At 43.1% G+C, this 22,982-nt stretch overlaps 1 protein-coding gene across 3 annotated transcripts in view; it reads left to right on the top strand.

Annotated features, from left to right (window-relative positions):
* The window catches only part of EZH1 (enhancer of zeste 1 polycomb repressive complex 2 subunit), a 30,934-nt gene that overhangs the window by 4,075 nt on the left and 3,877 nt on the right, over positions 1–22,982 (top strand). For 2 of the 3 annotated variants that reach the window (XM_069603798.1, XM_069603799.1), the window contains exons 2-17: positions 4,402–4,492; positions 5,094–5,221; positions 5,343–5,471; positions 6,838–6,957; positions 8,346–8,466; positions 10,267–10,443; positions 11,554–11,656; positions 12,541–12,704; positions 13,089–13,180; positions 16,362–16,542; positions 16,796–16,992; positions 18,892–18,983; positions 19,888–19,928; positions 20,543–20,668; positions 21,896–22,074; positions 22,574–22,669. In XM_069603798.1, the coding sequence (XP_069459899.1) occupies positions 5,105–5,221; positions 5,343–5,471; positions 6,838–6,957; positions 8,346–8,466; positions 10,267–10,443; positions 11,554–11,656; positions 12,541–12,704; positions 13,089–13,180; positions 16,362–16,542; positions 16,796–16,992; positions 18,892–18,983; positions 19,888–19,928; positions 20,543–20,668; positions 21,896–22,074; positions 22,574–22,669 (1,935 nt within the window). In that variant the 5' untranslated portion in view covers positions 4,402–4,492; positions 5,094–5,104. The remainder of the gene's footprint in view (positions 1–4,401; positions 4,493–5,093; positions 5,222–5,342; positions 5,472–6,837; positions 6,958–8,345; positions 8,467–10,266; positions 10,444–11,553; positions 11,657–12,540; positions 12,705–13,088; positions 13,181–16,361; positions 16,543–16,795; positions 16,993–18,891; positions 18,984–19,887; positions 19,929–20,542; positions 20,669–21,895; positions 22,075–22,573; positions 22,670–22,982) is intronic. The other variant, XM_069603800.1, reaches the window with a different exon arrangement.

Here is a 22,982-nt window from a genome sequence, read left to right as displayed (position 1 = left end):
TCATGTATAGGAACTGTCCGTTCCTTTTTATTGGAGAGTAGTATTCCATTGTATGTATACACTGCACTTTGTATACATTCACTAATCCATAGATGTTTGCATTGTTTCCACTTTGTGGCTATTATGAATAAAGACGCTTTGCACATTTGTGTACAGGTCTTTATGGGGACATCTATTTTCATTTCTCTCCAATAAATAATTAGAAATTATAGGCCAGGTTGTGTAGTAAGTACACATTAACTTTTTTAAAAAGGGAACTTCCCTGGCAGTCCAGTGGTTAAGACTCCATGCTTCAATGCAAGGAGCGTGGGTTCAACCCCTGCTCAGGGAACTAAGATCCCACATGTGCTGTGACATGGCCAAAAACCGAAAAAAAAGGAAATGGGCTTCGCTGGTGGCTCAGTGGTAAAGAAAACGCCTGCCAAAGCAGGAGACGTGGGTTTGATTCCTGATCTGAAAAGAAGCTGCATGCCAAGGAGCAACTAAGCCTGTGCACCGCAACTATTGAACCTGTGCTGTAGAGCTGGGGGGCCACAACCAGTGTAGCCCAAGTGCCCTAGAGCCTGTGCTCTGCAGCAAGAGAAGTCACTGCAATGAGACGCCTGAATACTGCATCTAGAGTAGCCCCCGATCAGTGCGACTGGAGAAAAGTCCACACAGCAAGGAAGACCTCGCTCAGCCAAATGAACAAATAATTTTTAAAAAGGAAAAACAACAACTGGCAAGCTTTTCCAAAGTGGTTGTACCATATTGCATTTGCACCAGCAGTATATGAGGATTCCAGCTGCTCCACACCTTCACCACTGGTGTTATAAATCTTTTTAATACTAGCCATTTTGTGGTTGTATAATAATTACGTCATTGTGGTTTTAATTTGCATTTCCCTGATGACTAATGATTGTTGTTTAGTTGCTTAGTCATGTCCAACTCTTTGTGGACCCCATGGTCTGGGGTATGTAGCCTGCCAGACTTCTCTGTCCACAGGATTTCCCAGGCAAGAATACTGGAGTGAGTTGTCATTTCCTTCTCCAGGGTATCTTCCTAACCCAGGGATCGAACCTGAGTCTCCTGCATTGGCAGGTGGATTCTTTAGTGCCTGAGGTACCAGGGAGGCCCAGTGACTAATGATAGCATCTTTCTGTGGCTTATTTGTCATTTCTATATCTTTTTTGGTGGAGTATCTGTTCAAAGTTTTGGCGCACTTTTTATTTGGTGTCCATCTTATTATTGAATTGTAGGTGTTATTCATATAAAGACTTATTTTTAAACTTCTTGACCATGACAGCATATGTTTTGGAGTTTATTTTCAATGTATAGGTGAACGTAATGAAAAGCTCTTAGCTTAGTACTTAACTGGAATGTGAATAGTGTTTTGCATATGTAAGTAATTAAATAACAGATACAGTAAAATTTAAAGTATTTTTTTGTGTGGCACTTCTTTTGCCTAAGATGAATAAACCTATTTCTCCTAATCTGTTCTAGTAAATGCTGAGTTTTTTGTTTGCTTGCTTTTTTTTTTTTTTTAAATTTTTGAAGTGATAGTTGTTAGTGTTCGAGTGCTATGAGAACCCATCTTATGGCTGTGTTTAATCATACCTATCTGTTCCAAACAGTATGTCTCATCTTCCTCATATACTTTGTGGGGATTAACTGCCAAATAAACTGTTAGAGATACTGAAAAACCATTAAAAAGCCAAGCAAAATAAATATTGGCTCATGATCACATGAGATTCAAATGTCACTTTAATTGTAAAAGAAGGAAGGGTGGCTTATTTTATGTTATGACTGGATAAAACCCAATGATATGTTCATGTATATGTGTGTACTACTCTGGCCAAATAAAGCACTTGAGTAAAATTAGAAATAGTGCCATTGATTATTAGACTATTCTGGTATGCTTACTATCATCTCTTTTGACAGACTATAGGAGATCACGTTTCAGCTGTAATTCCTTTTTTGTGTATGTAGAATTTTATTTATTTACTTATTTTTGGCCGTGCTGTGTCTTCCTTGTTGCCTGGGCTGCTCTCTAGCTCTGATACACAGGCTTCTCCTTGCTGCGGTTTCTCTTGTCGTGGATCACAGGCTCTATAAGTGAGCGTGGACTCAGTAGCTGCAGCTCCCAGGCTCTAGAGCACAGGCTCGACAGTTGTGGTGCTTGGGCTTAGCTGCTCTTTGGCATGTGGGATCTTCCTGGATCAGGGATCTCCTGCATTGGTAGGCAGATTCTTTACCACTGAACCACCAGGGAAGCCCTGTAACTTCCTTTCTTTATTTTCTCAATGAAAATATTGATGTTTTCCTGTGGCTGTCTCCTCTGAGAAATCTACACACACATATATACTAGCAGCTATGGATTCTTTTCCATTACTTGGTCTCCATTTTTACCTCATTTTTGTCTGCTTGTGGTTTTTTTTTTTTTTTAATTTTTATCCAGCTGTGAGACTTTTGGGATCTTAGTTCTGAGACCAGAATTGAACCTCAGACCCTTGGCAGTCAAAATGCAGGGTTTTAACCACTGGACTGCAAGGGAACTCCTAGACCTCCCTTAAGCTTACTGTTTCAAAAAAGGGAAATGAGTTCCAAAAGCAATGGGAGAGGGATTGCAGTTCAGAATAAATTTGGGGGTCATTTGGGTCTCGAAAAGGGTAACCTAAGGTTTCTTAGGGAGGCAGTTTTATCCTAGATTTGAACCATTTTTTCATTTCCTGGATCAAATTATTATTAAGCTTGTTCAGGGCAGAAATTAGATGGGCAGCTACTTAATATTACATGTGAGCAGGGTATATGTTATTAAATAGTTTTTTAATTCCAAGAAAGAGTCCCTCTTTTGGCCTCCATTTCATAGAGGAATGAAACATACTTAAAAGATATAAGAGAAAGAGAGATGCTGTAATTTATAGGAAATAAATTCAGAATTGCTTAAGTTTTTTTTTTTTTAATAACCCAACACTTTAGCTTCTGGGATTCCAGTTCTTAGATTATGGTGGTGTTTCATTCCCTTCCCCTAGAGAGATAATATTTAACTCACAGAGAATTGCTTTTAAGAGCTTGAATCAGTTGATTACAAGTGATTAAGAGTGAGCATAGTGAGTCTGTCTGTTTCTTTGCTATTCTGTCTTGCCTTTTTAAAAAAAATTAATTATTTTTTATTTTTGGCTGTACTGGGTGTTCATTGCTGTGCAAGGGCTTTCTCTAGCTGTGGTACATGGGCTTCTTACTGTAGTGACTTCTCTTGTTCTGGGGCATAGGTTCAGAAGTTGTGGCACATGGGCTTAGTTGCCACACGTCATGTGGAATATTCTGGGCCAGGGATTGAACCCATGTTCCCTCCATTGGCAGGCAGGTTCTTAACCACTGGATCACCAGGGAAGTCCTGTCCTTCCTTGATGTATTCTTTGAGTTTAATATAGCATTACACCCATCCATTTTGATTCTTCAAATGAAACATTCCGATATAGTTCTCTTAAAGTCCAGTTGAATGAGGTATGATAGTCATGATCTGATGAATGGCATATTTGTGACCTTGGGTTGAATTTTGCTGTTTTCTTGTCTGTGCTGTTATTTCTTATGGGTGAAAACAGGTAATTTTCACATGCTTCTAAACTTTAGTTTCTGTTTCAAATTTTGGCTCTTCATAGCCCCTTCTAGGGGCTTCCCTGGTAGCTCAGCTGGTGAAAAATAAGCCTGCAATGCAGAAGACCCCAGTTTGATTCCTGGGTCGGTAAGATCTTCTGAAGAAGGATAGGCTACCCACTCCAGTATTCTTGGGCTTCCCTCGTAGCTCAGCTGGTAACGAATCTGCCTGAAATGTGGGAGACCTGGGTTCAATCCCTGGGTTGGGAAGACCCCCTGGAGAAGGGAATGACTACCCATTCCAGTATTCTAGTATTCTGACCTGGAGGATTCCATAGACTTTGTAGTCATGGGGTGCCAAAGAGTTGGACACGACCGAGCAACTTTCATTTATAGCTCCTCGTAATGTTTTTAGAAATTTAGTATATTAGGTGAAATAATAGAATTAGTTCTCCAGGAAACCTAAGTAGCTGATATAGAATAAAAATCTTGTAGATTTTATTGAATTTTTACATGTACTTAGTATTTGTTCTTTCTCTAAAGTAATTGATGGGCCTGGTGGCTGAGCCTAGAAATTGGTGCAGAAAAGCAGAAAAGTGCACTTGGTAATTGTGAGAATATATTTGTTTGTATGCCTGGAAAGATAGAATTTAATAAAATAAAGCTCCCTTCTCAAATGGCATCAGGTATTATTAGGATCTGATTACATGCAAATGCTGTGGTAGCAGAGACTTTAAAGTCTTCATAGTTTTTTGGGGAACATCCTTCTGAGGATCTGACTATGCTCCACTGACTTGAAATGACTGTCTGTTCTCTTTTGAAAAGCTCAACATTTATTTTGCCTTTGTGTCTTGCCATTCCTCTGAAGAACAGAAGCCACTTGTAAAACCCTACCCTTCGCCTTGCATTCTATGAGGTAGGTAGAGCGTGGTCCAATAAGTACTTCTTTAAAACTGAACTTTAATTCAAGTGCCTCAAAAAACAAACAAACAAACAAACAGTGATTGGCAGTGTTATGTATTTCCATGTGTCATGCCGGTGACTTGGACATGAGATTATGTTGTTGTCATATTCGACCTTAATTGCTAGATATCTGGTAGATTTAGGCAGTTTGGCAGGTATAGTTTTCTTGTGTGGGTGAATCTTTCCATGAAGCTCTTGATATTAACTTGGTTCCTGCTAAACATTTCTCTTAATCAAAGTAGTAAACAGGCTTCCACATTTGCAAGTAATCCAAGTTTCTAAATATCTGTGAAAGTGAGAGCTAAATTAAAAGCACGTTACCACAGAGGACAGTGGCTAAGCTTTTAGGTAATCAGACCAGCCATTACTGATATGAAATCTTTTCTTAATTGGAACTTTCTGTTGAACTCATAGATTTACGTTCTTTACACAAATCTTGTTTTTGTGAATAAATGTAATGGGAATGAAAGCATAACTGACCATGTTTATTTGAATTTGAGGAATGCGTCATTTCCAGGAAGTAAAATGCCATTTGTCATCTCTGTCTCTCTTAGATTACAGCAAAATGGATATACCAAATCCCCCGACTTCCAAATGTATCACTTACTGGAAGAGGAAAGTTAAGTCTGAATACATGCGACTTCGGCAGCTTAAACGGCTTCAGGCGAATATGGGTGCAAAGGTAAAAATACTTCACAAGTGAAAGGCTATAAATTGATTCAATATGGAGGGGTTGGATTTTTTATTTTTATCTTTTAACTCTTCTCTTAAAATCCTAACAAGTTTTTCCTTGGCTCTGCTAGGCTCTCTATGTAGCAAATTTTGCAAAAGTTCAAGAAAAAACCCAGATCCTCAATGAAGAATGGAAGAAGCTTCGTGTCCAACCTGTTCAGTTAATGAAGCCTGTGAGTGGGCATCCTTTTCTCAAAAAGGTAATTCCAGTGTCTCACCTTGGCCTTTCTCTTTTCCTTGGATTTAAGGATTTTTTTCTTTTCTTTTCTTTTCTGTATTTCTGGCTTATTGGGCTTCCCTGGTGGCTCAGATGGTAAAGAATCCACCTGTAATGCAGGAGAACTGGGTTCAATCCCTAGGTTGGGAAGATCCCCTGGAGAAGGAAATGGCAACCCACTCCAGTATTCTTGCCTGGAGAATCTCATGGACGGAGGAGCCTGGTGGGCTACAGTCCACAGGGGTCACAAAGAGTCGGACACGACTGAGTGACTTCACACACACACACAGTATTCTTTCCTGGAGAAAGCCCATGGACAGGGGAGCCTGGTGGCCTGCAGTCCATGGGGTCACACCTATTATTATTAGAAAATAAAGACAATGGATACAATTACTGTAGTCATCTTTGAATAACTGGGATGGTGAACCTGTAACTTAAAGAATAACTGAAACTTCCTGGTGGTCCAGCCATTAAAACCCCACACTTCCAATGCAAGGGGCACAAGTTCAGTCCCTGCTCAGGGAACTAAGATCCTGTATATTCTGGGCTGCAGCCTGAGAATAAATAAATAAATAAAATCAAAAGGACATCAAACTCATTACCAAATTGTATTACTGAAAAAAAAAAGAAAAACGGTTTTGCCTTTTGTTCTTTGCAGATAATGAGTTTAATCATGAGTTTTACCTAGAAAAATAAGACATTTGTTGTCTACTTTCCTGGGCTCTGTATACAAGCTTCAAAGCAACCTCTTTTGTGGCGTTTTTGGTACCTCAGCTATTTTGAAGTTGGAAAAGGAATGCTGTGGGTAATTGACCAATATGGTCAACAGGACATCCTTTTTGTAAACTAAAAACATCACTCTGTTAGTTTCTTATAGAGATGATGTTTCTAAAATATAAAAAAGAGATAGGTTATGAAGGGCACTTTTCTTTCCCAAAGCAGAAGGTGACCATAATCTCTACACTACTTTGCTTCCCCCTGTACTGTCCCCATCAGCTCTGCAGCTAAGTGGAAGTCCACTGTCTAAAGTTTAGGTCTTCAGGAAAACTTTCTTGTCTTCGTTCTCATCTCCTAGGACACTCAGAGGCCCTTTGCTGTCAGGTACAGCCCAAAGAGATCAACAGTTTTAGATGGAGATGAACAACAGTTAAATATGGGAGGCCAAGGGCAATAAGAGACAGTTCCTGCTTCCCACAGGGATTCCTTTTAGGAGCTTGATGTTACAAAACCCTCAGCTTATCCACTTGTAGGAATTAGAAGGCTACTGGGATAATTTTGGAAGGAAACTCAAGATTCTCTCTTGGGTTGTGGACCTGCCTTCCCTTTCCATGTCATTGCTTGTATTTCAGTGTACCATAGAGAGCATTTTCCCAGGATTTGCAAGCCAGCACATGTTAATGAGGTCTCTGAACACAGTTGCCTTGGTTCCCATCATGTACTCGTGGTCCCCTCTCCAGCAGAACTTCATGGTATGTATTGAAAGTACTATGGTGATTGTTTAAATGGAATGATTTTTTTTTTTTTTTTACGTTGAAATGCTGGCACTCCTCTCAGGGTAAAGATTGTCAGAATATACTTAACAAAGCTTGGACTTGCAGGGCAGAATGTTTTTGTGATTTACTGACTCTGAAAAACACATATTGCAAGTTGTTCTAACTTGTTAGCTTTTGCGTTCTCTGGAGTGTACTTCAGAGTTGATGCTGTTTCTTTTCTGAATGAAAGAGATTGGGCAGGAGTCCAGCTTTCCTTTACTACCTTGGTCCAATTTTATAACATTGCGTGCAGTTAAATGTATTCTAAATCAGACACTTCAGGCTTTAGCAGGTTGACAGCTCCCTGCTGATGGAGCAATCCTTTCTTAATCCCCTAAAGGCAAGATGCTGTGAAAGCAACTGAGATAGCAGAGGCACACGTGGATCTCCAGTCCTTTCATCTGGGGCTTTATGCTGACTCCTGCCAGGATTATTTGTGGTTCTGATAATCAGGCCGCTAAATACTGCCATCGCTTATTGTGTCTGGTGACAGATAGCAGTTCTGCTGACTGGAATAGGATATAGGTTTACAGAAGGAAATCATCTCTTAGAAGAAAACTTAGAAGAAAACTTCAGAGTAACTCTACTTGATAGCTATAGATCTGAAAATGACTGTTTTCTGCTGAACCACAAAACAAAATCCATTCATATTGTTTATTGCCAGAAAATATACATCGCTCATTCTGCAATTAACTTTAGGTTCTCACTGAGGGTGAGTGATATCAGTTGTAATAATAATTTTTATTATGTTTATGGGAGGTTAATCTTAGTCTGTATAATAGAATATACAAATATTTTATGGTTGCCAATTTCTGTTTTAACTACTGCAATTATGTTGTAGTTTATACTCTTGAAAGTTTTCCTTTTCATCTGTCTTTCTACTGATGAGAAGAATTAGAATTAAAGACCTTTTAGACTATTGTTTATGTGATATTTGTACCAATTTCACAAAGTTTAGTGGATTAAATGACATAATAGCTGGAATCACTATGAGAAAGAAATGTGTTGTCAGATTTTAGGTGTTGGTGGGAATATTTTTAACATCCAGCTTAACATTTGGTAGTTAATATCCTCAGGTAGTAAAGCTGACTTTTTTTTCTTCCAAGAGTAGCATGACTCCCTTCCATTTGAGGCTTTGTTGCCAAAATGACTGGTCTTTAAAATGTAGTGAACTTTGTTACCAAAGGCATTTTTAGGAGCTTTACAGCAGCAAAAATGGTTCAGCACAGGTTCCATTAAACAGGAAAGAGGAAAAAAAAAAAAAAACAGGACAGAGGAGATGCACAGCTGGTTCATGAAATGAATTACATTTGGTTTGATTTCAGGTGGAAGATGAGACAGTTTTGTGCAATATCCCCTACATGGGAGATGAGGTGAAAGAGGAAGATGAGACTTTCATTGAGGAGCTGATCAATAACTACGATGGCAAAGTCCACGGTGAAGAAGGTAGTGGCTCTGGGCTCCTAAGGAGAGGACTTTATTAGGATGGTGCCTCTTGTTTCATGTATCATTGGCTTGCTGTTATCTGCTGCCTCATGGTGTATACACTGAAGACTGTTTCCATGTCACCACATGGCTGGGAGTAAACATTTTATATTACAAATAACCCCAGTTAAATTTTAAGAGGATTTGGAGGAATTCCCTGGTGGTCCAGTGGTTAGGAGTCCATGCTGTCATCTCCAGGGTCCTGGGGTTCAGTCGATAGATAGGAAACTAAGATCCCACAAGCCATGCAGCATGGCCAAAAAAAAAAAAAAAGAGTTGAGACATAAAAGGATGGTATAGTAATGTAATGATTATATAGTAATATGATTTTCTCTCCAGTGGGTGGAGAGAAAATTTAGTGAATAAATAAGTTTGGTCTTAGAAGTCTGCCATAAATCCATCCAAGGCTATTTTGTTCTTTGCTTCCCTTTCTGTGGTACTGGCAATGAGCATAACCTCTCTTCTTAGATCCAAATACTCCCTGGATCTCCCAGAAGTTGGCAATAATATTCTGACTTTCCTAAAAGTGTTACCAAACCAAACTTGGGTCTGCTCACTTGAGTGCAATAAAGCCAATCTACTGACCCCAGGTTGTGGTGAAGGAAAGTACAATCTTTATTGTAGGGCACCAAGCACGGAGAAGGGGCAGCTCAAGCTCAAAGGACCAGAACTACCTAATGGCTTTCAGGAGAGGGATTTTAAAGGCAGTGTGAGGGAGAGAACTGCAGGGTGTATGATCAGTTGTGCCCAGTTCTTGGATTGGTTGGCATCTGGGTGAAGTTTCAATCCTCATCAACCTTCTGGTTTCAGCCAGTCTAGGGTCTTCATGCTTGCGGTCAGCAGTTTTTGTCTGGTGGGAGGTCTGCTTCTTATAAAACAACTTAGGAATGTGTGTCAGGCCTTTATGTTTCTTTTGGGGAACTGGGAGTACAGCGATTCTGCTGTGTTGCAGGTTTATAGTCTAAATTGTTACCAGTTTCCTGGCCCAACAGCTATTCTTTGTTTCTATGTCTTCACATTTCTTAATCATTACCTCTGGAGCCGACCTTTTGGTGACTTAGGGAAGACCCGGAGACTAAAGCAAAAACCTTTTACTTCAGAGGACAAAGGCCAAAGGAACTTGTGTATGATTTCAAAAGCAAGGCATTTGTATTTAGTTGTAGTTTTAGAAAAAGTTGTTAGTGTGTAAGAAGGGGAAAGATAGGGGAAAACTCTTCATAGATTGCAAACCAGTGGCCTCAACCTGCTCTTCTGACAATTGTGAATGCTGTCGTGATGCCATTGAAATGCATTGTTTATACACAGTGCCCTCTAGTGTTCTGAGGCTTTATCCTAAGTTGTATTAATAGTATAACCCCATGTAGTATGATTTTTTTTTCAAGTATATTGTCTTTTGAGTCAGCGAAGTTACTATTGACCCATCACTTGCAAAACCAAGTACATTTTCATCATTTTTTTCTCTGTCCTGTTTGTATTGTTGGCCCACTTTTGTGATATTTTGGACCATAAATACAGGTTGATCTATTACTGAGGACGTGAAAACCTCAGTAAAAATAAAGTCCATAGCTGGATTTCCCACTCTAGCCAGCTGAACCATTGCAATTGTAAGAACCAATCAAATTATTGTAACTCCCTGGTTGTCCACATAAAAATATACATACATTATCTTGAGTCTCAGGAGTGAATACAGGAAAACCTTCCAAGGAGGACTAATGGAGTATGAAATGACCACTGCTCATCCATCTAATTCTTATATTTCAGAGATGATTCCTGGCTCTGTCCTGATCAGTGATGCTGTTTTCCTGGAGTTGGTAGATGCTCTGAATCAATACTCGGATGAAGATGAAGAAGGGCACAATGACACCTCAGATGGAAAGCAAGATGACAGCAAAGAGGATCTGCCAGTAACAAGAAAGAGAAAACGACATGCTATTGAAGGTGAAGAGCATGACCTCCTTATTCCACCTGGAGTGACAGGGAAAGGGAAGAAGGCAAAAGAGAGGTTTATTTCTTATTAAAGGCTGTTGGCACTTCTCCCTGGTCCACTTAAAAGGAGAATGTGTTTACTGACTGATGGTTTAAGATAGCTGTGATTTAGCTGAAGAAAAAAGTAGGAGAACTTTAGACAATAATCATTGTTCATTTCTAATTGTAAAAAATAGTGTGTTTGAAAAAAAAATAGTGTGTTTGAAAAATATGGCAAGTTATAAAGAATAAAGTAAAATTACCCTATTATCATGCTACATAGAAGTAGCTTTTTTTAGTATTAATATTTCCTTCTAGACTTAAAAAATGTATATATAAAAATATACACATGTACACTTGAAATGTATTATGTGTATTTTATCTCAGTTTTTAAAAAGTACCTAAGTAAATCAACATATATATATGGTAGGCGAAGTTAGTATCATACCACATATGTGTGTATACACATAGGTAATTTTATATCCCTTATTATTTAATCTTACATCATGAGCATTTTCCCACGTTAAACAATATTTAATTAATTTCATATTTAATTGTACTTTGTTATTTAATTATACCATATGTCTAGACACAAAGTGTCTTCTCTTCTTATAACAAATTTACAGTATCCATCTTGTTCTTTGGCGTCACCATTATGGTAGGTACTTCTATACTTGGGCCTCTCCATAAAAACTTCTATTTTCACTTCCAGATTCTGTCTTACACTGTAGATTTTTTTTTTGGCCATACCATGAGGCTTGTGGGATCTTAGTTCTCCAATCAGGGATTGAATCCAGGCCCTCAGCAGTGAAAGCTCAGAGTCTTAACCACTGGGCCACCATGGAATTCCCCTGGACTGTGGATTTCGTTGTTAACATGTAGATGACTCTGATCTCCTTATCTACCAGTAGCCTGTTAGATAGGTCCAGGTAGCACTGACCTTTCTGTATTCTGACGTAGTCAATGGTTGAGTTAAAAAGCAGCTCTAATCAGAACGCCGTGACAGAAGTACAAGATGATCCACTAGCTTTGTTTGTGTGCTTCTGTATGGCACTCAGAAGCTGTTTATCGTTTCCAATCCAGGCAGCAAAAAGAGTTCCAAGAAACAGTTCCCAAATGACATGATCTTCAGTGCGATCGCCTCGATGTTCCCTGAGAACGGTGTCCCAGACGACATGAAGGAGAGGTAGGACGGCTGCCCTCCGCAGGCCATGTAGACCACTCAGGCAAAACTTGCATACATGCTTTTTTGGGGGTTATAAAAAGTCTCATTTTTGGTAAGTGCATTTTGATTTGCCTACACTTCTGATTACCTCTAAATGCCCATTCACACGTTAAAGGTCATCGTTTGCTGGCTTTTGCATAAATCTGGGCAGAGAAGTTTTAAGATTTTGCCACTTTACTGGAGAGTTACTCCAGCACCATACTTAGAAAAGATTTGCCTTCCCTTACTTTCATATACACACACACCGAGCCCGGCATCATTACAGTGGTGAACCTACCTGCTTATACATAAAGACCTATTAAAAAAAACCACCCACCTTCCCTTTTCTCCCTTGGCAGACCATTTCTGGATAACTGTCAGTATTCAGTCTGCATTTTCTTTTTTGTTTTTTAATTAAAAGCTTTTTATTGGAGTATATTTGATTTACAATGTGTTCGTTTTAGCAAAGTGGATCAGTTATACATATACATCTGTTGTTTAGTCGCTACGTTGTGTCAGACTCTGTGTGACCCCCGTGGACTGTTGCCCACCAGGCTCCTCTGTCCATGGAATTCTCCAGGCAGGAATACTGGAGTGGGGTGCCATTTCATTCTCGAGAGGATCTGCCCAACCCAGGCATCAAACCCATGAAACCCGTGCCTCCTACATTGGCAGTCCGGTTCTCTTGTCACTGAGCCACCAGGGAAGCCCACATGTACATGTATTCGGTCTTTTTCGTTTTTGTTTAGATTCTTTTCCCGTGTAGGCTATTATAGAGCACTGAGTAGAGCTCCCCATGTCAGTCTGCATTTTCTCAGTGGAGACAGTCCCTTGGAAGGCACTCTTACCTCTCTTTTCCGAACCAGGTACCGAGAGCTCACAGAGATGTCAGACCCCAATGCGCTCCCCCCACAGTGCACACCCAACATCGACGGCCCCAACGCCAAGTCTGTGCAGCGGGAGCAGTCTCTGCACTCCTTCCACACACTCTTCTGCCGGCGCTGCTTCAAATATGACTGCTTCCTTCACCGTGAGTGGGCTGCTCTGAAATGCTCTCCTGTTTTCCATCCCCAGCCACCATTTCATTCTCTTTATTTTTAGTTTCTCCCATGGAATTCCTGGCTTCTGATCCGATGATGGTTTTACAAAGGGCCAGTTCTCTTTTCTCTTGTGTAGTTATAGTGTGGCGTGCTTCACACGATGAGGACAGATTAACCAGCAACACAGTTGTCCCTGAGTTTCCTCTAGCTTTGGAAGAATTGTGTTGATGTCAGAAATGATTCAGCATGATTCACCTTGATGATAGCTGTTTATATCTAAATTCTCCTCCAGTGGCTCCCTGATTCACATTTGTTCCTCCTCCTCCTGTCAAGCAGATGAGCCATTGCCAACAGGACAGTTTTGTGTTTTCCAGCTTTCCATGCCACCCCTAACGTGTATAAACGCAAGAACAAAGAAATCAAGATTGAGCCAGAACCGTGTGGCACAGACTGCTTCCTTCTGCTGGTACGTTTTTAAATTCTTCTGCCATGGTTGAAATTGGTGGAAATCTGAGCAGGAAATGGTCCTTGGGCTTTCTGCCCCAGAGAACACAAACCACGTGAGCTGGTATATAGCACCCTGAGGGTCACAAAGTGTGGATGAGACATGACTTCTGCTCGTAAGGAGCGCCCTGATTTTGCAGAAGTAGCACTGTGAAGTTAGTTTCATGGAGTGAGGTGTGAAGAACATTGAAGGCTTTGTTGCCCTAAACATCATCTATTCAGATTTCAGAGTCTGAAACTGCTTTGTTGGACTTGGAGCTGTAGGTGTGTGCGTGAGACCCTATCTTTGCTGACTCCCTTTAACTGCATATAAATGTAGGAGGAACAACACATAAAGGTGCTCATGTCTTATATGAGTTAATCAGCCAGATGGACCGTTGCTGGCGGACAGACCTCATGTAGCAGTGTAAATTCTCCTGCCTTTATGTGGGGAGGCAGTCCACTGAGAGCTAGAAGGGAATAGGTTCAGCTGGACTTGTCAAAGACATAGTTCTGCTTTCTACACAACAGGGTGGGGCTTCCCTGGTAGCTCAGCTGCTAAAGAATCCACTTGTAAAGCAGAAGACCCCAGTTTGACTCCTGGGTCAGGTAGATCCGCTGAAAAGGGGATAAGCTACCCACTCCAGTATTCTTGGGATTCCGTGGTGGCTCAGCTGTTAAAGAATCCCCCTGCAATGTGAGAGACCTGGGTTTGATCCTTGAGTTGGGAAGATCCCCTGGAGAAGGGAACAGCTACCCACTGCAGTATTCTGGCTGGAGAATTCCATGAACTGTATAGTCCATGGGATTGCAAAGAGTCGGACACAACTGAGCAACTTTCACTTTCACACAATAGGGTGAGCTTAGGTAAAGAATAAAATACCTTGATAAAATTTCTGCTACCAATTACAATGAGATTATACAGCTAGGTGGTTTTGGAACTATCTTTAGTGGGATAATTGAAAGATGATAGAGAGTGCCATTGGGTAAAAATCTGGAAAGTGTGCCACATGGTATTAGCAAAAAAATAAATAGGGCTTTCCTGGTGGTCCAGTGGTTAAGGCTCTGCGTTCCCAATCCAAGGGACCCAGATTTGATCCCTGGTCAGGGAACTAGATCACACATACTGCAACTAAGAGTTCACACGCTACAACTAAGATGTGGCACAGCCAAAACAAATAAATATAAATATTTAAAATGCATAGAACTGTATGCTCCCAAAATTCCATTTAAACAAACAAAAAATAAACAAATAGACTTTATCTGATTTATTTTTTCCATAATATGTATTAATTCCTTCCTGTGTGTCAAAGTACTGTGCTAACCCTTAACATATATGATCTTATTTTCATGCTTATAACAACATCCTGAGGTGGATAAAGTATAGGTCATAAAAGTTACATATTTTGCCTAAAGTTTGTTACTGTGTCAATGGTGTGGCAATGATGAAATTGAAGCTCTGGTCTAACTCCACAGTTCATGCTTTTTGTATAACTCAAAAGGGCGTTGCCGGGGCTTCCCTGTTGGTTCGGTGGTAAAGAATCTGCCTGCCAGCGCAGGAGACACAGATTCAGTCTCTGATCCAGGATGATCCCACATGCCAAGGAGCAACTCAGCCCATGCTCTGCTACTCTTGAGCCTTGCTCTAGAGCCTGGGAGCCAGAACTACTGAGCCCACATGCTGCAGCTGCCTCAGCCCTCGTGCCCTGCGTCTTATCGTCTGCAGCATGAGAAGCCACTGTGATGAGAAGCCTGTGCATCACAACTAGAGAGTAGCCCCTGCTCACCACAACTAGAGAAAGCCCCACAGCAGTGAAGATGTCAGCACAGCCAAAAATAAATAGATGAGTGAAAATTTAAAAAAATAAAGAGGGCATTGCCCTCCCCAGAGTGGCCACCCTGGAATCCTGTACATGCCACACTGAGCACAGACATGCAGTGTCAGGTCAGTTAAAATGAAAACCGCTCTCTTGGAGTTTCTTTGAGGGCCTACAGTATATTATTCTGAAGATTCTTAATAATGGTAAACCTTTGTCCTTTACTTGTAGATTTAGTTTCCAGAAACAGCTCAAAATCTTTGGAAACTAAGTCTAGCAAAAAGATAGATGATCCAGCTAAGTAATTATCTGGTCTTTAAAAAAAAAGCATAGCTGTAAAGTAATAAAGTAATAAAATATTCATCCTAGTTTAAAATACTGACTTGGAGGGAATTTCCTAAATTAAGGGGTTCAGTTCAGTTCAGTCACTCAGTCGTGTCCGACTCTTTGCGACCCCATGAATCATAGCACGCCTGGCCTCCCTGTCCATCACCAACTCCCGGAGTTCACTCAAACTCATGTCCATCGAGTCAGTGATGCTATCTATCCATCTCATCCTCTGTTGTCCCCTTCTCCTCCTGTCCCCAGTCCCTCCAAGCATCAGGGTCTTTTCCAATGAGTCAACTCTTCGCATGAGGTGGCCAAAGTATTGCAGTTTCAGCTTCAGCATCAGTCCTTCCAGTGAACACCCAGGACTGATCTCCTTTAGGATGGACTGGTTGGATCTCCTTCCAGTCCAAGGGACTCTCAAGAGTCTTCTCCAACACCATAGTTCAAAAGCATCAATTCTTTGACGCTCAGCTTTCTTCACAGTCCAACTCTCACATCCATACATGACCAATTGAGTGGTAATATTATACAAATTTAAGGATTATATATTTTCTTGCTGAAACAGAGACAAATGTGGTAAAACATAAAGAACAGTGAGGCCTGGGGATGAAGGGCCCTGATTCTTGTACCTGTTCTGGAATAATTAGCTGCATGCTCTCAGCACATCCCTCATTTTCTCATCTACAGGAGAATGTATTCTCAAATTCCAGTCGGCTTGTGAGCAAATGAGTATAAGATACGACTCACTGGACAGTCAAAGATGCATAGAAACATCTGTGCATAATATATAAAGATTATATCTTTGTAAAGATTGTATTATAGGGCAGCTCTTTGTCAAGAGATAAGTGTGTAAGCTTTAAGATGTTTGTTAAGAAGCTATCACATGGTCATATATGGTACAGAGGAAAAAAAAAAGTGTCAAGTTGCAAGTCAGCACAGATATTGCAGATGGTTTGTGATGATGGGACTGATATGGTGGCCTGTTTCTGCTTCCTAACTGTAACATGACCTCTGCAGGAAGGAGCAAAGGAGTACGCCATGCTGCACAACCCTCGCTCCAAGTGCTCCGGGCGTCGCCGGCGAAGGCACCACGTGGTCAATGCTTCCTGCTCCAACACTTCAGCCTCTGCTGTGGCTGAGACCAAAGAAGGGGACAGTGACAGGGACACTGGCAATGACTGGGCCTCCAGTTCTTCAGGTACAGTGAGCAGAAAATGATCTCTTCTTGCTACACAAGGTAAACCCAGGATCATGCCGTAATAGTTAACATTACTACCTTTTTAAATTGTTCATTCTTTCCACAGGTTCACCTGTAAGCAGTAGAGACAGGGAATATTTTCGTTCCTAATTCTTCTACCTTTTGGTGTAGAATGAAGTGCTGAGTTTGTAGCAAACCACTGAGGCCAGCTGCATTCCACCTTCTGTGTTTCTCTCATTCCTTTCTCTCTTAGAGGCAAACTCTCGCTGTCAGACGCCCACGAAACAGAAGGCGAGTCCAGCCCCACCTCAGCTCTGTGTAGTGGAAGCACCCTCAGAGCCTGTGGAGTGGACTGGGGCTGAAGAATCTCTTTTTCGAGTCTTTCATGGCACCTACTTCAACAACTTCTGTTCAATAGCCAGACTTCTGGGGACTAAGACGTGCAAGCAGGTACTGCCTGAAGGGGACGGGAACAAGTCCTTGCCCCGGGAGCCCTTTGGTCACTTTGTAAGGCTGCCTGTCTGGACAGAAGCTGTCTTAGGTTCAGTCTTTCGTGAGCCTGTGCTTCTGGACCAGGAGGTGGATTCCCCAAACTTGGGGGGCTTTCTGCAAATACCAGGCCTAGCAATACTTAGGATCTGCTCTCCTTGCTGAATCCTTACTTCTGTCTCTAGCCACTATCTAACTCTTCTGGATGTTTCTACCCTCTCTTAGGTTTTTTTCTTTTTTTTTTTTTGGTGGTGGCAGTGGTGTTCTTGCCTTTCTTTCTAATGCATGCATACATGCTAAGTCGCTGCAGTTGTGTCCGACTCTGTGCAACCCAATGGACAGCAGCCCACCAGGCTCCTCTGTCCACAGGATTCTCCAGGCAAGAATACTGGAGTGGGTGGCTGTTTCCTTCTCCGTTTCTTTCTAAATGTGGGCCCATTTCCTGGAAGGCACTCCTGGGTCCTTCTGGGGATCTTCTTATCTCACACCCCTGCTCCTGCTTCTGTAGCTGCAGCTGCCACCACCCCCCAAGTCAGTCTTCTCAGTTGTTTATTCTTCAAATGTTCTATCATTAGATTTCCTAATTACCACCCCTAATGGCTGGGTCTGGACCTTGTGCATCTCACTTACATCATCACTAGAATCACCATCTGATAGCAGCTTCTGATGTTTTGGAGGCGGGAGAAGCCTACAGGGAGCAGACAAACTGAAGCACAGGGATAGGGAGTCAGGTATTGGGGCCAACTGGTCCAAACAGGAACACCAGAGCTTGAGCCCTCCTCGCTTAGCTCCTCACTTTCCAGAAGAGTCTCTGCAATCTTTTCTGCATGTACTCTCTATTTAGAACAAGTAGTAGAACCATGAGCTGAAGTGCCCTTTGCTTTCTTTTCAAGTGAAAGAAGGTTTACTCAAGGGGAAAACACACTCCATAGATGGAGTGTGAGCCATCTCAGAAGGCACGAGAGGCCGTTTTGGAGGAAGTAGAAATGAATAGCTTTATTGCTTTGCCAGGCAAAAGGAGACACAGCGGGCTCATGCCTTGAAAAAGGCATGTCCCCTATTCCTTTTTTTTTTTTAATCTCATACCTATCTCCCCAAGGCACAGGTTTTTGATCTAAAAGCCTGCAAACTGTGTACAAAGCAATTTTTGTGTGTTATTTTCCTGAATATAAGATTCACAGTTTTCATGGAATTGCGAGAGGGCCTGTAACCGAAAAGAAAAAGCTAAGAAACAAATGTTCGAAGGGAAACAGCATGTTAAAAGGGACCAGGCCTTCGTGAAATGCTGTCCTGCTAAAATAATAGTCAAGGCTCTAACATCTTTATGCCAGCAGAGGGAGCTAGCGCTTAGCCGGGTGGTACTTCAGGTCACATCACTCAGTTACACAAGGTATACAGCACTGCCCTTCCTGATAAGAAGCAGATACTGTTGGTAAGAATTGACTCCCTCTGGATTGGAAGGCAGAGCAGTAGATGAACGCGACTGACCAGAAAAACCGTACCTGTGCTCAGTCAGGATAAACACTTAAGAATTAACTTCAGGGACTTCCCTGGTGATGCAGTGGTTAAGACTCCTTGTTCCCAATGCCGGGGGTATGGGTTCAATCCCTCGTCAGGGAACAGGGAACTAAGGTCCTGCACATCACATGGCATACCCAAAAACAAATCAAGACCAAAAACACAACCAGAAACAAAGAGCTTCAGAAACAGCAACCTGGTGTCCCAGTGCTTCTCTGTCTGTGCCTGCTAAAGACGCTCAGACATCTGCCCACAAGCTCTCCAGAAACCAGCACCTGGCTACGTCACTTATCTGACCCCTCAGCTCAAGAGGTAACAGGTCCTGTTGGATTTCTCTTCCAGGTCTTCCAGTTTGCAGTCAAAGAGTCACTTATCCTGAAGCTGCCCACAGATGAGCTTATGAACCCCTCACAGAAGAAGAAGAGAAAGCACAGGCAAGGCTTGGACCAAAGGCTTTCTGTGGCCAGACCGTTCCCTGTTCCCTGACCTCCCCTAGGGCTTCGCTGCTGCCTCCCTTTGCAGCCACTGCCCATCAGTTCAGCATCACCCAGTGGAGGGCCAGTCTCCTCAGTGCTCCCTGCGAGTCTGTGTCTTGAATCAGCCCTTCCCTTGTCCCGCAGTGCTGTGGACCATGAAATAACTGATTTTTAAGCTCCCGGCCAGCAGGATGTGAACTGGCCTCGTGGCTCCGTCCTGAGGCCGTTTCTTCTCGCTGGGTTGTTATTACCACTGTGCTCACTTCTCAACTCTGACCAGAGTTTTGTTGTTCTGTTTTTGGCACTTGTATCTCTAAGTTGCATAATAACACTGTCTTCTAGCTAACCTTTGCTTAGGGTTGGAAGGTGTTTTTTTTTGCAGCCAATACTCCATCTGGCTTTGTTCTGTAAAAAACTGACACTGGTTCCAGATATAGAAGGAAATCCCTGTGGCATCTCCCTTTTAATTTCTTCACTCAGAGAAGATTTCTGAAGTCTTCCCACCTCCCCATCCTGAAACGCTCCCACATCTCCACCTCCTCTAAGAGAGGGAGGGCAAGGGAGAGGAGAAATGGAGAAACAGTAGCATTTTAATAGATGTAGAGGGTTTGGTTTGGTCTTGCATCTGTTTTTGGTTTTTTATGTATGTTTGTTTATGGGTGGGCTGTGTTCTTCTTGTTTAAATCTTGAGCCAGAGGCCAGCTGCAGGTAAAGTGGGCTCCAGCTTCTGTGGACCCGTGTCTAGGCCTGTTGTGAAGGGATTTGGGGAGGATCCCAGTCCCCCAGAGGAGGTCATGCTATCATTTAACCAAATCTGCAGAGTTCCCAGGGCCACAACCCTGAGCTGTACCGTCTCTTGCAGGTTGTGGGCTGCACACTGCCGGAAAATTCAGCTGAAGAAAGGTAAGTTCCACTGGGGCACTGCGCTCAGGTTGCAGCCTGTGGCCACCCCTCCCCCGCCCCACCTGTGGCTGCACTTATTGACCCTGCATGGCTTCCGCACGTTGCAGGTCCCCCCTGCAACAGCTGATAACAGCTCAGCTCCTCACTGCAGCTGAGAAGACCTCTCAGGAGATAGAGTCACAGGCCTGTGGTCTCTGACTTTCATCGTGAGCCATATACAAGGTTCTAGGCTTCATTTAGTGTTTTGAGGTGGGATTTGTTTTATTTTTTTTGGCCAAGTGGCATGTGGGATCCTAGTTCCTTGACCAGGGATTGAACTCAGGCCCCCTGCCATGGAAGCACAGTCTTAACCCCTGGACCAGCAGAGAAGTCCCCTCATTTAGTGTTTAAAATAACTGCCCTGTAATCACACCATTTCCACACTCTCCCTACAAAGCAGATCACTCCATTGTAGCTTATGGACCACCACCACCTGTGATTGCTTCTCACGTCAGGTGCTAAATGCATGTCTAAGTTGGTCAGAACCAGCCTCCTTTGAATAGGGGCAACTGTACCCTCGGGAGAGAAGGCGGCTCAGGAGCGTGGCCACAGTAGTGTGTTCTTTTCTCTCTTAGATAACTCCTCCACCCAGGTGTACAACTACCAGCCCTGCGACCACCCGGACCGCCCCTGTGACAGCACCTGCCCCTGCATCATGACTCAGAATTTCTGTGAGAAGTTCTGCCAGTGCAACCCCGACTGTAAGAGTTCTTTGTTGGCCATAGTTGTCAACCTAAGCAGCCCAGGTTTCCCTCCCCTCGCACCCTTCTCTGCTTACGGGCCTTCTGATACCCTCTGTGCGGCACTTAAAGCATTCTACAGAGGAAACAAGATCTTTAAGATCAGGGGAAGTCATTTTTTTAAAAATCCTGAGGTTATGATTCTAAAAGCCACAGTTACACTGAAATAAGCCGTTTTTCCAGCTTCACCTTCTAGGGCAGCATTAAGAAATGTGAGAATCTTTTACCTTAACGTGTAAATACAGCCTCGCTTTCCAGGATGTTGTTTTACAACGTATATAGGTTACAGCTCTGTGTGTGTCTGTTTTAGTCTCCTATCTGTAGTTTTAGCCTCAGGTCGGTCTGGATGTCAGCAGAGGGTGGGACAGAGACTCAAGAGTGCTTTTCTCTCGCTTCTTACCCTTGCCTGCCCGCCCCCCCTGAGGCTTAGCAGTTGGGTGGCAGCCCCCAGAGCTTGCAGACCTGGGTGCCCAGGCAGTTGTGCTGGAAGTACCTTGTAACACAAGATAGCAATCTTAACCACAATAGAGGGGTGGGTGATTGTGCTGGGAGGGCAGTGGGTGGAGGACGATGGCATAGAACGGATGCATTATGTTCTCAAAATGATTCTTGTTTTGAGGGTGAGGATTTACCAGTGAAAAGCACTGATTTCTTCTCTGGAGCACTGTTCACCTCCCTTCCAAATTCTCCCAACAAAGTGGAGGTGGTAAGGGGAGAACATTGTTAGGGATCCTCTAGAAAACACTTCTCCAGAATCAGACCTGCTTTTCTGACTCAGACGTGAATGCTGGGAGGTGCTCCATTTTCTCTGAAAAACACTTGAGTCTGTGATTATTGGGACTGCCCAGATAAAGAATTTGCCTGCCAGTGCAAGAGATGCAGGTTCGATCCCTGGGTTGGGAAGATTCCCTGGAAATGGAAATGGAAACCCACTCCAGTATTCTTGCTTGGGAAATCCCATGGACAGAGGAGCCTGGCAGGCCACAGTCCACGGGGTCGCAAAGAGTTGGACACGACTGAGCCACTAAACGATAACAAGAACATGTGATTATTGGGAAGGCAGTTTCTCTGCTATTTGCCAAATATCCTTGAACCAATAACACTGACTTCCCCGCTGTCCCTTGAGTCAAACCGGAGCCCCAGCATTAGCCTGCATCTCTCCCTGACGGTCCCTGCCGTCCCGCGCAGGTCAGAATCGCTTTCCCGGCTGTCGCTGTAAGACCCAGTGCAACACCAAGCAGTGCCCGTGCTACCTGGCAGTGCGGGAGTGCGACCCCGACCTGTGTCTCACCTGCGGGGCCTCGGAGCACTGGGACTGCAAGGTGGTTTCCTGTAAGAACTGCAGCATCCAGCGTGGCCTCAAAAAGGTGAGGGCTTTTTCCAAGGACTCCAGGCCAGGTTGGGTGGGAAGGACTGAAGATCTGAGCAGCCTCTGTCTACTGGTTCCTTAGACGATTTGTACACCAGTGTTGGTGATTCCTGACAGACACACATTTTCTGAGTTCATCAAGCCTTTGGTCCCCTTGAAGGATTAGAGAAGTAATCCCTTGACTTGGCCAGACTGAGAGGACCAGAGAAGAGGCCATGTCACTGACAGATGTCTGTTTTCGGTGGACACTTGCAGTGAGTTCCACAGGGTCTGGTGTAGGAAGTTCCCCAGGCTAGAGGAAGAGGCGTCATGTCTCTTTTCATCACCTCCTACCAGAACACAATGGCTTAGACCGTTTTCTGTTTTCAGATCCTCTTACAGTTGCTAGTTCTTTCCACCCTGCTCCCCATAGCCCACGTGCACGTCCAACACTCATTCCCCCCCGCCCCCGGCTCGCACACGCCCTGTAATCTGAGGTTTGACTCCCTGTTCCCCAGCACCTGCTGCTGGCCCCCTCAGATGTGGCCGGATGGGGCACCTTCATTAAGGAGTCTGTGCAGAAGAATGAATTCATTTCTGAATACTGTGGTGAGGTGAGTGCTATCGGTTTGGCCCACATTCTTATATGGAGAGATACCGATGAGAAACCCTGATTTTCTGTGGGCCAGACTTCTGTGAACTAATCTCTAAATAACTCAGCCAAGTTCTCATGTGGCCTCTCGGGGGATCCCACAGAACTGTTTGCAATCCTGAAACAAACCACTCTTTCTTCGACTTTCTGGCAACTCAGGCTACACAAGGGGGCCAGGCAGGCGGGGGACTCTGGTCTGTCTCAGTGTTGGTTAGCCTGTGCAGGGATTGGGATGAAACTAGCTGAGCTCCCCCTCTGACTACTGTTCTTGTGGT

Source organism: Ovis canadensis, chromosome 11, assembly GCF_042477335.2.
Source record: "Ovis canadensis isolate MfBH-ARS-UI-01 breed Bighorn chromosome 11, ARS-UI_OviCan_v2, whole genome shotgun sequence".
Classification (NCBI taxonomy): Eukaryota; Metazoa; Chordata; class Mammalia; order Artiodactyla; family Bovidae; genus Ovis; species Ovis canadensis.
This window is presented reverse-complemented; position numbering and strand designations above follow the sequence as displayed.